General features: G+C 39.9%; 1 protein-coding gene across 9 annotated transcripts in view; it reads right to left on the minus strand.

Moving 5' to 3' along the window:
* Window positions 1-15911, minus strand: part of FKBP5 (FKBP prolyl isomerase 5) — a 117312-nt gene that overhangs the window by 18332 nt on the left and 83069 nt on the right. For all 9 annotated transcript variants that reach the window (XM_045866772.3, XM_054505833.2, XM_045866776.3 and 6 more), the window contains one exon: window positions 3965-4121. In XM_045866772.3, the coding sequence (XP_045722728.1) occupies window positions 3965-4121 (157 nt within the window). The remainder of the gene's footprint in view (window positions 1-3964; window positions 4122-15911) is intronic.

Genomic DNA, 15911 nt, shown 5'->3' on the forward strand with positions numbered 1-15911 from the left:
GCACAACCAAGAAATATCTGGCCCAAAATGTCGACAGTGCTGAGGGTAAGACAAGTTGCCTTAGAGGAACTCATGAATCAAAGTCCCAAGGCTAGAGGTGGAGGATGTAGGGTGTTCAAATGAAGAGACGCTGTGAAGATTTATGTGGAGCATACCATCCTGGGGAGGCATAAGACCACACCAAACTGTTTTGGGATCACCTAGCCTGACTTCCAAGTTATAAACAGAGTTGTCTGACTTATGCTAGAACGGCCTGGGTGAGGAAGGACCCAGAACACACAAATTCATCTGACTGAAAGACAGAACGCCACAAATGGAATTCCAGGACTTCGCCCAGCGACAAACTGGGCTACAGTAACAGAAGGAATCTGGTATTAATATTCTTGATTTAACAGTTGCCTGCAGACAGCAGAGATACAAAACGTGACTATTAATGACCATTAAGGCTTTATGTGCATACAAGAAGTACTTGCACCACAAGGGCTTACCAACTGCTTCATTTTTACAGATGAAGAAACTGAGGCTCAGAGAGACTCTCTCTTTCAGAGAGTCACACAAAGAGGCAGCGGCAGAGTCAGGATTCAAATTCAGACTCTGTGTCCCCAGAAAGCTGTTTATTTTTTAACCTGCACTGCCTCATAATTACACATTATGGCTCTTGGCAGCCTGTGTTTTTGTCTGGGGTTGGTATAGGACAGAAACGTAAGGAAAGGGAGGAAAAAAATGATAACTAGCCATACCCTACCTAAAATGAACACAATATAAAAGTATTAAACAGTATTAAGCACAATATAAAGAGATACTGTTCTGCTGAGAAGAAAAATTGATTCTGTGGAAATGTTTTATGAATTTATTATGAAAACATCCTACCAAGGTGTGTGTCAGAGTCACAGAGGTGTGCCCTGAACATCTAGAGAATGAAATGCACATGACGCAAGAGAACTATGGAGCGTGAATGTGCGGCAGCCACACTTAAGCGAAACTCAGATGCAGTGTTTTGTGGTGTGTGGGGATCTGAGCAAGACGAGCAAGCCCACTGAAGGCACGCACATGCACCTGCGGTGGGGATGTCTACCTGGTATGGCTAGTGTTACCCAGCGCACGTATGGAGAGCCTCACACTGCAGAGTGTGCGCTTTATATAACTCCTCAACACACTAACCGGTATCTTGAAGAGAAAAGAACATGTTTCTTTCTAACTGTGCTGAATTATTTCTATGAAGCATATGAAAAAACTTTCATACCTAGAAACTTTTGAAAACTTGCTTACTTTTACGACTGAAAAGATTTGAAAAATCTACCTTATGTTAAAACAGGGTTTCCTTTTTCTTGTGGTCTGAGGGGAATAGAAAAATAGTCACCACAGTAGCAATAACAGCTAATACACTGAGAGTTTATATGTGTCAGGCACTCTGCGAAGTGCCACTTTATGTGCATTTCCTAATTCAGCCCTCCACAATTTTCTGCGGTAGATCTTGTTATCCCCATTTTACAGAAGGGGAAACTGAGGCTGAGAAGAGTTAAGTGACTTGCACAAGTGGACACAGCTGGTAAGGTACATAGTGGGGGGGTATTAACCATTAATGACACAACAAACAATTTAAATGTGCAAGGAACTATTTGCATGAGTAAATATAAGGATGATTTCTGTATCTCTTTGCCATTAAACTTGATATAGCCACCCCCCCACCCCATTAACTAGCTCAAAATACAACGAACTGATTCATATAATCTGTGCTTGCATGTATGCAGAATTATCCTCAAGGAGCTTAAATCTGAAAGCACACAGTGGACATAAATACCACTCTCTTTATATGAGTCTAGAACTATAATTTTAGAAAGCCAGAGTAAAAACAATTAGATATTACCTGGATACGGAGGAGACAGCCTTCTCTATGCTCTACTTGAGTAAAAAATAGTTCCTTCTAGAATGAGAGAAATAAGTTCACCTGAAGGTGAAATACAACTATAGGGTAAATGTAAATAAAACACACTAAAACAGGAATACAGTAGTGGAAAAAGGATGACAGAGAAAAAGAAGGTATGAAATAAAAGGTGCCTCCATGAAGGCTCTAAAAGGGGTCCAGGTGTAGAGCATCTGCAGGCCTGGCCAAACCCTCACCTGGGAAATAGAATTAGGGTTCACGTATGAGGGTAAAGGTGAATATGCCACTGGATTACTCCTGAGGCTCCACAAAGGCAAGCAACTGTACAAAAGGCTGACTGTACCTATGGGTAAGTGCAGGCCATCCAGATTCTCAAGAACTCAGAATCCTAGGAACTGAAATCCAAGGAGCCAGAGAGGGAGGAGACTCCAGATAAGCAGATGCACTTTCATGCAAACAGAATCAAAACACCCTGGTTTCTCTCAAGGGTCCATTTCTCAAGATAGAAGGGTTAGATTCGTGGTGTAATTTTAGGTCTAAAAATAATACCAAACATGTTTTCACAAGAGAGACTGTTAGTGTCTGATAGTTCTAAGCTGGGAAGTGCTAATGGATATCCTTATGATGGGAAAAATTTAGGCAAAAATGAGTCATCTCTGCTGCCTTTAGATCCAGGAAGAACATTTTTTTTTTTTTCAGGGACTCTGTATAAGAACAGGTGGCACAAATTCAAGTGGTAATAAATCATCCAAATGTTTCTTCTACTTCCAACCCTCACATGTCTTACTGCCTCCCACCTAATTTAGAGAAAAGGAAAGAGGGGGGCAGGAGAATCAGGTGAGACAGACCAACAGCTTCCTGTCTTGGCAATATGGCAGGCAAAACAAATAAACAGCAAAACTCACCTGTCAGTCCTATCCTTGACACACAATAATCAAGTAAACAGGCTCACAGATCTTTGTGATATTATATGGCTCATTAATTTACTCCATGACTAACTGTAGCCTGATTTAATCGTTTCCACTGTTAGCATTAACTTCACTGAAAACACTAAAACGTTGACTGAAAAAGCAAGGGTATATCTGTTCTTTTTTTTAATTGAAGTATAGTTGAGTACAATGTTATACAGTTTCAGGCATATAGCACAGTGATTAGACAATTCTACATATTACCCTATGCTCACCAAGATAAATACAGTCATCATCCATTAGCATGTAATATTAGCACAATATTATTTACTATATTCTCTATGCTGTACTTTCCATCTCTGTGACTTATTTTATAACCATAAGTTTGTACCTCTTAATTCCCCCTTCGCCTACTTCACCTAACCACCCCCCCAAACCCTCTGGCAACCACCAGTTCTCTGTATTTATGATTCTGTTTCTGCTTTATTTGTTTTGTTTTTTAGATTCCACATATAAGTGAAATCATATGGTATTTTTCTCAGTCTGATTTCTCTCACTTAGCATAATGTCCTCTAGGTCCATCCATTTTGTCACAAATATAAAACACTGATGAAAGAAACTGAAGAGGACATAAATGGAAAGATATACCATGCCTATGGATTGGAAGTATTAATATTGTTAAAATATCCATACTACCCAAAGCAATCTGTAGACTCAATGCAATCTCCATCAAGATACCAATAGTATTTTTCACAGAACTAGGACAAATAATCCTAAAATTTATAAGGAACCACACAAGACCCTGCATAGCCAAAGCAATCCTGAGAAAGAAGAACAAAGGTGAAGGTATCACACTCCCAGACTTCAAGATACACTACAAAACTGGAGTAATCCAAACGGTATGATACTGGCACAAAACAGACACATAGGTCAATGGAACAAGACAGGAGAGCCCAGAAATAAATCCACACTTATTTGGTCAATTAATCTATGCCAGAGGAGGCAAGACTATATAATGGGGAGAAGACAGTCTCTTCAGTAAATGGTGTGGGGAAAACTGAAGAGCTACATGCAAAACAATGAAAGGAGACCACCTTCTTATAACACACACACACACACACACAAATCCCTGTCCTTTAGATCGCTGTGTACTGGCTGGTTTGCTGCTTACCGTGGTCCCAGATGTAAAATACATTGTTCTTCCCGTTGCATTTTCTCCAGGGCTTTGTCAATTCCAATTGGAATGTCATGGTCTTCTCCTTCCCCAACAATGAATACCACATCTCTGCAATCAAACATCCTTCCATCATAGCGGCCTTCCAGGTGGACTGAGGGAGAGGAGACAGGTCGGTCAGTAAGGCTGCTCCGCAGGACTGGCTAATTTAGAGAAGTGATAAATGATTATGTTCCCTTTCTCATTTCATCTAGAGACACATGGGGTATGTCCTGTTGATGCTTTGTCTACCCTGTCTGAAAATTTAAGAGCAATCCTATTTCTAAGTTTATACTTGTAATTACCAACAACTGTATCAATAAGATAGCTTGGGGGGGCAACTGGGTGGCTCAGTTGGTTAAGTGGCCAACTCTTGATTTTGGCTCAGGTCATGATCTCAGGGTCCTGGGATGGAGCCCTGTGTCAGGCTCTGAGCTCAGTGGTGAGTCGGCTTGAGGATTCCCTCTTGCCCTCTCCCTCTGCCCCCCACCCACACTCTAAAATAAATAAATAAATCTTAAAAAAAAAAATAGATAGCTTAGTGGACAATAAAGCAGAAACACAGGTTTAATTTAAACCTACTATATGACAGAGATTTCCTCACCTGTAACACAGGATCAAGATAGTTAATAGATAATTATCAAGGTGCCACGAATTTAATATCAAGTATATGATGACTTAAACATTTATAGCTACATTTTGACTTCAGATGCTTGGGAAAAAAACAACGAAATGATTATTTCCCCAAAGATAAACAAAGGTTAACTGAATAAAGAAGCGCTTTTTTCTTAAGAGTCCTAATCTCATTCACAAATATATTTGAGTAAAACCAGAAAACCCAAAGCCAACATCATCAATAACTATATCACAGCTATACCCCTTAGTGGAGTGGTAACTATAAAGTGTGAAGGAATCATTAGTCTACTATAATTTTACAAATCAAATTATTTAACCATCTCTTCTGAAATGTTAAGAAGTCAATTTCTTGGGGCCTAATTTCCTATTCCACTTAAACTCACTCAGCTCATTCCCAGGGAAATTTCATATTAAATAAGGAGCTTTTGTTTCTTCAAGATAAAATAGGAAAAATGCATGTAGATATGTATATTTTTCTTGATCCATTACTTTTTTTCTAGGACAAGCAACTCTCTGAATCATTCCAACTATTTTTCATATGGAAGATATTCATCCTCTGCCATTTGGGTCTTTGACTCAGTGAGAACAACGGATGGCTCACACAATAGCACAGCAGTCACCAAGCAATGTAATAACTGGTCTTTCCTAAGAAAATTCTTTATTCTAACTTCTGTAATGTAATGGCCTAGATTCAAACGTTACAATTTCCTAAAATGCTTCTTTTCTAACACCAGTTTCTCTAACTTTAACTTGTTTTAGAGAGACTAAAAATTACTCATTCTGTTATACTTGTTTCATGAGACAGTTATTAGTTTCCAAACACAAATTCAATTCCAACTTACTCTACTTTTGAATTACATGATCTCAAAGGTCCTCTGAAGCTCTACAATTCTATGAATCTATGACCCAGTGATACAGTTCTCGATACAGGCCAGAAACCAGCTTGAAAACTAATTCCTGCAGTTAATTATTTGTTCAGTTAATTATTTAAGTCCAGGCCTGAAAAATTAGAGAAACCCTGAAAAGTAAACAGCGGTGGTATAGACATCAAGAGCCACAATGTCACATGGACATTTATACTTTAAAGCTCTCTATCCTGGGGCGCTGGGTAGCTCAGTCGGTTAAGCGTCTGCCTTCAGCTCAGGTCATGATCCCAGGGTCCTGGGATCAAGCCCCACATCAGGCTCTCTGCTCAGCAGGGAGCCTACTTCTCCCTCCCGCTCTGCCTGCCGCTATGCCTCCTTGTGATCTCTCTTTCTCTCTGTCAAATAAATAAAATCTTAAAAAAAATAAATAAAGCTCTCTATCCTTTTCTGATTTACTAGAATTGAGACCATCCTAATGTGCTTCCATCGAAGACGTAGGATTGGAGTCCAAGAAGCTTGGGCCAAATTAGAGAGAGGCATGACTCTCTAAACAAGGGCAAGAAATACACTGGCTCTCAGGGTGGAGTTGATACACAGGAATTTTGCTCTATGCCCCACAGTCATAAATGTAGATGATCCTATTACAGTCACTTTTGGAATGCTTTAGGTAAAATAAAAATCAGCTGATAGCACATTGAAAATTCTTTTGAATTAGAAAATATTTTCTTTTTTTTTTTCAGATTTTTTTTTTTTAATTTATTTATTTGACAGAGACGGACAGTGAGAGAGGGAACACAAGCAGGGGGAGTGAGAGAGGGAGAAGCAGGCTTCCCACTGAGCAGAGAGCCCAATGCAGGGCTCGAGCCCAGGACCCTGGGATCATGACCTGAGCTGAAGGCAGACGTTTAACGACTGAGCCACCCAGCGCCCCAGAAAATATTTTCAAAATAAGTTCAGCTTTATTATCATTTTCAGATACATCTAGAGAGATTCTGCAGGGTGTCTAAGGCTTAAGATATTTTTACTAAAATAAAGCTGATATTGCTAAAGGAATTGTGAGTTCTGAAAAGTTTATGCTCTTAAATATTTTAAAATTTGCCCAAGAAATCTGATGTTGACTAATGCGATGATACTTTTCATGAAGAAAAAAAAAACTGCTGAGCAAAGTGAATTTCAGCTCATGAACTGAGGAATATTCTCAAGTATTGAGACTTACTATCCTAGTACTTCACAACTCAGCTGACAGATTTTTCTGTCTGAGGTTTATTGTTAGAAGTATCTTCCTCCCTAAAGGAGAGTACATTTAGTCGGGGAGGAAACTATCAGTACATTCATTGTGGTTTTTGGTTGATCAAGTTTGAATGTGTTTTCAAAACAGGAAATCCAGAGACTCTGCAAAGGATTCCTGCCTGTGTGTCAGTTTCCTAGGCTAGTTTTCAGCTTGATTCATATACTTGATGTTAAAATTATATAAATAATTTCAGAAGTTCTCTTTACATGGGACAACCCATCACAATAGGGGGAAAAAGACTGGCTACTAATAAACGTGTTAGGAAAGAGAAGTGAAGCAAGCAAGCCAAAAAAAGGGTTCAAATTATAAGGAAGGCAAGCAAATGATAATGAAAGCAGCTGGGTGTAAGAGAGACAGTAAATGACAGAACCAGTGTTTATGGTTACCTGGTAGGAAGGTAAAAATCTGCGGCTAATCTTTTTTCCTGCTAAATCTAACTCTTCTAACTTGGACCTGAACACTACCTACAGTACCATCAAATCTTCAACTGATATATGCACACACACATACACACCGGTTCATACGTACTTATAAAACCACCGCCTTTTCATCTGGAATGTCAGAGTAAGAGAAGGTATCACAGGCCCATGGATTCTTTACATCTACAAGTAGCAAAGGCTATCTCTCTGCTAACTGGTTTCTAAACTCAGAACACTGGTGGGACAAGTTCTACAAAACTGCTGACAAGAGCTCTCACACCACCCTGGAGTCACAGAAACACCGCGACCACCACAGCAGGGGCCCCCTTCTTGGTGACAGATGCAAACATGCCTGGCTCCTACAGGTCCAGTGCTCAGGGGTTTTTTTTGTTTTGTTTTTTTTTAATTGTCTCAACAATTGATACCAAAGAAAACCGTGGCAACTCTGACTAAGGAAGACCTGTGGTTGCTTTTGACCTTGCATCTCTTAGTGCAAATACTCACTTAATAAATATTTAATAATAACCATCATGACTCACTGGGAGCTCGGCCTCTAGGGCTCAGGAGGTCTGTTGCTAATTCCAACCAGCATGATTTACGGGAAGTAAATGATCTATGACGTGCCCAAAGAGAATAAAAGTACATACAGGATGCTTCTACTTAAGGGCTTTTTTGGTAGAGAAAAAAAAAAAAAAAAACACAGAAAGGAACATTTTCTCTTGACTTAAAGTCTATGTAACTTGGAGGGGGGAGGCCCTCCAAACCCCATGAAGTCAAACCAAATGAAATTACCCGAGCTTTGCTGCGCAATCCGAGTGTAACCACATCAAGTAAGCCGGGTCTGCTGCAAAACATCACTTAAACTGGAGCTCTGACTTATTGTTCTCTTACTGCCCTAGAGCAATTTTGTTTTGAAGAGCACAGAACACCCTGTTCTGAATGTGGCTGGCACATGAACTCGATGTGCTGACAGCAATTTGTACTCCGATTAAAATAGGGGGGAAAAGGAAAAGAGAGTGTACTGCAGTAACAAAAACCGGAATGCAAGAACCTAAAAACTGTAGAATTTGTATTTTAGGAAGCAAAACTGAGAAGGAGGCTCCATAACCTTAAAAAAAAAAAAGTGCCGTAAATGCTCCAGCCTAAAGACGTTAGCTCTGGTAAGTGTCTGTTTTTCCCTTTTCTAATTATAGTAGCTGGTGTCTGATAGCTTTGCACTCATTCCCAAAACAATTACTGGGTCATGGGGATCTGAATGGGAATGTTGTAATGGCATTACTACTAGACAAGACCAGTCATTTGGCCAGAGAAAACCAGGTTGTGACAGGTTACTCCCACATGGCAAGGGTTTTTTCTGCTGCCTAATTCATGCCAAATGAGTTTCTCTCTGCCTGACTAATAGAGCAGAATATCCAAGAGACAGCGGATTCTTAATGACCCCCTGAAAAGGCAAATCAGGAAACAGAGATGGATTTCTAAAATCAGGAGAGGCATATTAATCACGGATTAGAAAGAGAAACTGGGGGCGCCTGGGTGGCTCAGTTGGTTAAGCGACTGCCTTCGGCTCAGGTCATGATCCTGGAGTCCCGGGATCGAGTCCCGCATCAGGCTCCCTGCTCAGCGGGGAGTCTGCTTCTCCCTCTGACCCTCCTCCCTCTCATGGTCTCTGTCTCTCATTCTCTCTCTCTCAAATAAATGGAATCTTTAAAAAAAAAAAAAAAAAAAGAAAGAGAAACTGTCCCCATCAAGCAGGGTGGTCAAATTGCCCCCAACCAGCCTCCTTCCTCCTCTGCAGCACTTCATACCGTGAGAGGTGACCAAATGCCACTGTGCAACTGCTGACAGAACTGAGGGGCGGACGCTGAGGGCGGGCATGTGCCCTGACTACTTGACTAGAAGAATTCATGCAAATGGATGACAGATGATAGGTCTTAGTCTCAACAGGAAGCAAACGCACAGCAATAAGTTCTATACCAACACAAGTCCGCATCACTCCTCTCTACACCGGGTGAGCTCTTTAGTCAGACCTGGATTCCAGTCCCCTTCTGCCACTTACCAGTTGTGGCTTTGGGCAAGGTCATCTAAATGATCTGAAGCTCAGTCGCCTCATCCACAAAAGAGGGAAAACAAGACTGGCTAACTAGTAGTTGCGGAGAGGATTAAATCAGGGCCCGAATGAAAGCTTTGAGCCCAGCACCCGGCATTCGTTCCCTCTTACGTCAGGGTATCTACTATGTGAGGACACTGTGATGTGTGTGGATACACAGAGATGAACTCAATGGAAGTTAGCTATGATTATTTGCCTTCAATCAGTGGTAAATTATACCAGATTAAACATGTTTTAGAACTCTGGTTCAAGAAGCCACTTAGTGCTCCACAGAGAACACTGTCGCTGTATGAATAAAACTCAGAGCAGGGAGGCAAAGGCAATGTCTTACCCTTCTTTTGTACCTCACAGTGCCTAACACACAGTTCAAGGCCAGAAAGTAAATTTTATTTAACAATTAATTTGAAAACAGGGCATTAAGGAAAATGGTAGTAATTTTCACTCACTTATGGGAATTTTCCTTTTTGAATATTAGTCAGTACTCCTATTTTTATTTTATTTTTTTATTTTTTTTAAAGATTTTTATTTATTTATTTGTGTGAGAGAGAATGAGAGAGAGCACATGAGAGGGGGGAGGGTCAGAGGGAGAAGCAGACTCCCTGCCGAGCAGGGAGCCCGATGCGGGACTTGATCCTGGGACTCCGGGATCATGACCTGAGCCGAAGGCAGTCACTTAACCAACTGAGCCACCCAGGCGCCCAGTACTCCTATTTTTAATAAATTCCAAGAGCTATTTAAATTTTTTACTGATACGGAGCTTCTGTCTTTTAATACTATTTTAAAATAAATGATTCATTGGCTGGATTTTTTTAAATAACAAAAAGGACTACTTTCTACTAAGATTTTATTCTACTTGAAGACTTGAAGCTGCCTTTTTAGAAGGAGCTACATAAATTCAAGATATTTGAAAGAATAAACACTGTCCATTTTAGACCACGTGCCACACTGTATTACTTTGTGAAAACATATAATAAAGTGGTTTCAAGAATTTGCTCTCTTACTGGACAAAATTTACCAGGACATTCACAAATAATTCAAAAGCATGTAAAAAACAAAACCAAAAAACTCTCATAGCTCTATCAGATCTCAACATGGGCATACCTGAAATCACTCCTCTATTTCCAATTTTTGGTGCCATTTGGTTTTTGATATTTATTTATTGACAAAAAGAGAGAGAGAGAATGAGCATGTGAGGGAGGGGGGATGGTGATGGAGAGGCAGAGGGAGAGGGAGAGGGGGAGGGGGAATCTCAAGCAGGCTCCACGCCCAGCGTGAGCCTGATGCAGGGCTCAGTCACACCACGAGATCATGACATGAGCCGAAATCAAGAGTTGGACACTTAATCAACTGAGCCACCCAGGCATCCCAAGAAAATAATCTTCGACAATTTTGCCTCCCCTCTCCATTTCCCATCTCCACCGCATTTTGTTAAAATGACCCAGAACCTAGTTCCAGATTGTTAAACTATTATTACTTTTGACATTATAGTTTTGCTGTATCTGGGATCTGTCAAGATAAATGCATCCAACTTCACTGACATGTTATGGAAATTACTTTTTTGCTCACTAATGTTGCTTATGCCTTGAAGTCTTCACTTCTTGGCTTTATTTTTTGTGATATTTTAGTATATCCTACAGTATTTTTTTCAAAAAGGGCATGAGTCTGCATATTCCAAAAAGCTGATTTTGTTCTTCTACTTAAAGGAATCAACAGAGTATACAACTCTAGGTTCAAAATACTCAGAGTCGCAATGCTCAAAGCATTGTCATGTAGTATTTAGTGTCATGGATAAGTCTGATGTCATTCTGATTCTCATTCCTTTGCATAGAGCTTATTCCTCTGTGGAAAAGTTCAAAATTTTCTTTTTAAGTTGTGGAATTAAGAAATTTCACCAGAATGTATCTAGGTGAAAAAGCACTCTTTACTGCTGTAGGCCCCTCTCAACTGGCCCTTTCAACTCCTAAGGCTCTTCTATCTTCTCTAGGAAATTTTCTTCTATCACGTTTGATTAGATTCAATTGGTCTATCTTTGATTTTTCAACCCTATCTTCTTTCTTCCACCTTCCATATCTTTGGGTTTTCTTGCTCTATGTTCTGAGAGATCCTAGACCACCTTTCTTATATCACCAATTCAGAATTCTGGGACTGCCCATTTTGCCTTTCAACCCTTCCTCTGAGTTCCAATTTTGACAATAATTTTCTTAATTTCCAGAAACTTTATCTTCGTTTTCCTTTTTCAGAGAAGCTGGTTTTTTGACTTGTAAATTTAATGTCCTGTTAAGTATCTCTGAAGATAGTAATAAGAATTTTATTTTTTAAAAAAATATTTTTAATTTATTTGAGAGAGTGTGTGTGTGTGTTCGCATGGGGATTGGGGGGAGGAGGAGCAGAGGGAGAGGGACAAACAGACCTCTGTGCTGAGTGCTGAGCCCAACATGGGGCTTGATTCCAGGACCCTGAGATCATGGCCTAAGCTGAAATCAAGATTTGGACGCTTAACTGACTGAGCCACCCAGGCGCCCCAGTAATAATAAATATTTTAAAAGTTCTCTTTATTTCTTCTTAGTCTATCTTGGTACTTCTTCTTCTCATGGGTACTTGCTGATGTTTCTTTGTTATCTGGTCATATTATAAAGGAAGGATGCAGAAAGATCAAATGATTGTCGATAACTGGCACAGTTTTTCTAAGTGATTAGATACATTTCCACAGTAGGCTTTTCCCCAAAGGGGTGGGCTGATTGTGGAAATCTATGGGTGGAGATTCCAGAAATATTTACCGAGCATTTACTATGAGCTGAGCACAATGTGCCCATGAAGGCTGGGGACACCTTTCCCCAGTGGTGATATATGAAAAAGTCTTACTTCAGAAGCAAAATACTTGAGCCTATTTACTATTGTGCAGAGCTATTTCACTTTTCTTCCCCTTCAAATCTGCTTTAAACGTTCAAAGATACTTTATGTTCTCATTCTCTAGTGCAAGTCCTAACACATGGAGTCTTCTGAGGCAGATCCCTATTTTATTTTAAGAAATCCGGCCTTACTGACTTTAGCCCGGGAACAAAGACACAGCCAGACCCTAGAGTAATTCTCAATCCTTGGTTGCAAATTAGAATCACCCAGGGAGTTTAAAAATGTGTGCCTAGAGGGGCGCCTGGGTGGCTCAGTCATTAAGCGTCTGCCTTCAGCTCAGGTCATGATCCCGGGGTTCTGGGATCGAGTCCCGCATCGGGCTCCTTGCTCAGCAGGAAGCCTGCTTCTCCCTCTCCCACTCCCCCTGCTTGTGTTCCCTCTCTCGCTGTGTCTCTCTCTATCAAATAAATAAAATCTTAAAAAAAAAAAAAAATGTGTGCCTAGAGTTCCAGCCTGTGAGATTTAAGATTCTTATTTAACTGGTCTGGGCATTCAGGATTTTAAAAGCTCCCCAGGTAATTCTAAATTCAGCCAAAGTTGAGTACTGCTACTAAAGTTTATTGCCCCAACTGTTTCATATTGTTTTAAAACAACTCTGATGATTGCCCCATAGCCTGCTTTGGCTCCCTTGTACCAGCTGACTGTGAGCTTGGAGTTCTGCCCAAGTTTGTTGAGAAGAATGGTATGTACCTCTGCAGAGATCTTCTCTACACCTGTTTTGAGTTGGGTTTCCTGAGTCTAGTTTCCATCAGTCCAATTTTATCTACTTTATATATTCCAGAAATTCTTCATAATTTCTGATCCACTTCTTGTATTCTCCCTATTTTCCAACATGATTGTGGATTTCTTTTTTTTTTTTTTTAAGATTTTATTTATTTGACAGAGAGATAGCACAGTAGGCAGAGCAGCAGGCAGAGGGAAAGGGAGAAGCAGGCTCCCCGCTGAGCAGGGAACCCAATGTGGGGCTCGATCCCAGGACCCTGAGATCATGACCTGAGCCGAAGGCAGACGCTTAACCAACTGAGCAAACCAGGCACTCCCAACTATGGATTTCTTACTCTTTTTTAAAATCATTCTCTAAACCCCTTGCCTATCTCTTAAGAATTCAGGGGGATCTGGATAGGGAAAGGAGGTGAGAAGGAAGGGTATTCCAACAAATAATCCTGCAGATGGCTCTGCTGAAATGTTCATATTTGAAAACACTGACAAATGTGGCGGAAGGCACCGTGAGGCAAGAGAGCCACATACAGCCAGCATTCTGATGTGTCTACTCTAAGCACTGAAGTTAACAAATCAAAAAATGTGAAAGACAGGGCACTTGGGGAAGGAGGAGCGGTAGCTATTTAGAGCCTTATGTCAGTCAGATTAGATTTCTAAGAAAGCAAAGCTTAAAGGTAACAATGTAGCTACTGCTGGTAACTGAAGTATCAGTCGTCATCCCAATGTCAATTAGACTACCTGAGAACACTGTGACTTTTTTTAATGGAAAAAGAACAAGCTTGAATAAAAATTACAAGATGGTCATCTTAAATGACCTAAGAAAAAGCACACTGGAACAGAATCTAAAAATTGATTGAATTATTAGGATCCTGACAGAGAGGGTAAAATTTCCTTGAGGGGTGTCCAGGTAGCTCAGTCAGTTAAGTGTCTGCCTTCAGCTCAGGTCATGATCCCAGGGTGCTGGGATCCAGCCCTGAGTCGGGCTCCCTGCTCAGCGGTGCTTCGCCCTTTCCCTCTGTCCCCCTGCCCCCCCATCCCCGTTTGTGCTCTCTCTCTCTCTCATAAATAAATAAAATCTTAAAAAAAATTCTTTGAGGAAGAATAAATCCTGTCAACTAATGTAAGTTTTCTCCTCTTCCACATACAAAATAATTAAAAGGAAGCAAAAGATCACAATTCAGTAAAAGCCTTTTGACTTAGTCCATCAATTTATTATTCAAAAACCAAACAAACATCTTGGAGAAATAGTATTTAGATACAATTAGTATTAAGAGGCTACAGAATTAATTTGAAGACTGTTAACAACAAAAACAAATTAATCATGGGTTCTAGGTCAACCCTGGTAGAGCCAAAAGGATTTGCTGATGACCTGGATGTGGGATATAAGATAAAGAGGAGTCAAGGATTTCCTTCCTTAAATCTATTTTCAGGAAGCAAATTATATAAGCAGAATACAGAGGGCAGAAAAAAGAAATTAAATGTCCTGTACTAGGCACCTTTCTACCTTTAACCGTCACAACAACCTGTTGTGTGGGTGTAAAAGATTATTATTCCCGTTTTACAGATGACAAATCTGGATGCCCAAGGTAGTCAAGTAACTTGTCTAAAGTCATAAGAATATCAAGTTGTGATTCTAAGATTCAAAATTCAAGTCTATCACTTCCAAAGCCTGTGTGCCCTCCCCTGACTACTCACTGTACCTTTACACAGAAGTGACAGGCACTCTGTAACTCTTGTGTGTCTATAATGACATATTATATGATGGATCATCATTGTCTCCTATTCTCTTTCATTGCAGAACTGGCTTTAGTTCTGGGATTTCTTCCTGGCTTTGAATCTAAGTGTACAGGTGATGCTATCAGAAAAGGCAAAGTGATAAAGACCAAGAAGACTTCCAAAATAACAAGGTGATTGTGGTTTCAGACAGAGACCACTTTTATGTCAACCCTCTGTCTTCCTCCCACACACAGTGAATTTGTTTCAAAGAGGGAAAGCAGGACACCTTACCCTTGATAAGTAAAAATACATTTTTATAAAACTGATTTGTTCCAGAAAAAACCAAAAAGGGCTTTTGGGAGAAAAAGTAAAAATAAACCATTTACTCTAAAATTTCCCAAGAAAGTACAATCCTAGCAAGATGAGAGACAAAAATCAGTCATTATCCTTTCTTAAGATATTTGGAAACAGGAAAAGTAAAATGAGATAAAGAATTATTCAAATATTTTTAAAAATCCACTGATAGTATATTAAGGGAAGGGGATGTAAGAGAAAAAATACAGGTACCTGCTCATTTCTGCAGAAGAAATACAAGAAGTATAAGCCAGGAGCTAATGTGACTGGTGACCAATGAAAATAGGTAGGAAGGAAGGTGGAAATAAAGGGGAAATGGGAACAGGTTAGTACAGATGGGGGGTGGGGGACACTTCTGTGTGTATCTTTTTGTATAGTTTAGAATCATGGTAATGTTTCATCCACCCCAAACACAAATAAATAGTTAACATCAACCAGTGCGTGCGGAACACAAACATAACAAATGAACGTAACTGTATTATAAAGGAATAGCATAACCACACTGAAGGGAGTGAGGAAAAAGAACTAACCTAAGTTGGAAAGCAGTGTTTTCAATGTATGCTCTAAGGCTCATGACTAAAGGAACTATACACAAATATTTCCTATATTTAGCAAGTTTGTTTTTCACAGGGTGTGGGTTAGCAATTCTAAAACTACTTTCTGTATAAACTACAATTAAGCAAATAAATATATTGTGGATAATGAGAGTGATGTTTCTCACTGCTGGAGAAACCAGTTTTAAATAAGCAAGGGGAGAAGGTGAGAATGAACCTGTGGTGTTGGACTGGAACTGGAAGTGTTAGTATGTACTCATAGCTTGTAATATATACACAGACTACTAAAAAATACATATAGTTGTGTATATAGGCATATTGAGGCACATATA

The sequence above is a fragment of the Mirounga angustirostris genome, unplaced genomic scaffold (assembly GCF_029215605.1).
Source record: "Mirounga angustirostris isolate CCGP_5_RB_7025 unplaced genomic scaffold, mMirAng1.0.hap1 SCAF_8, whole genome shotgun sequence".
NCBI classification, from domain to species: domain Eukaryota; kingdom Metazoa; phylum Chordata; class Mammalia; order Carnivora; family Phocidae; genus Mirounga; species Mirounga angustirostris.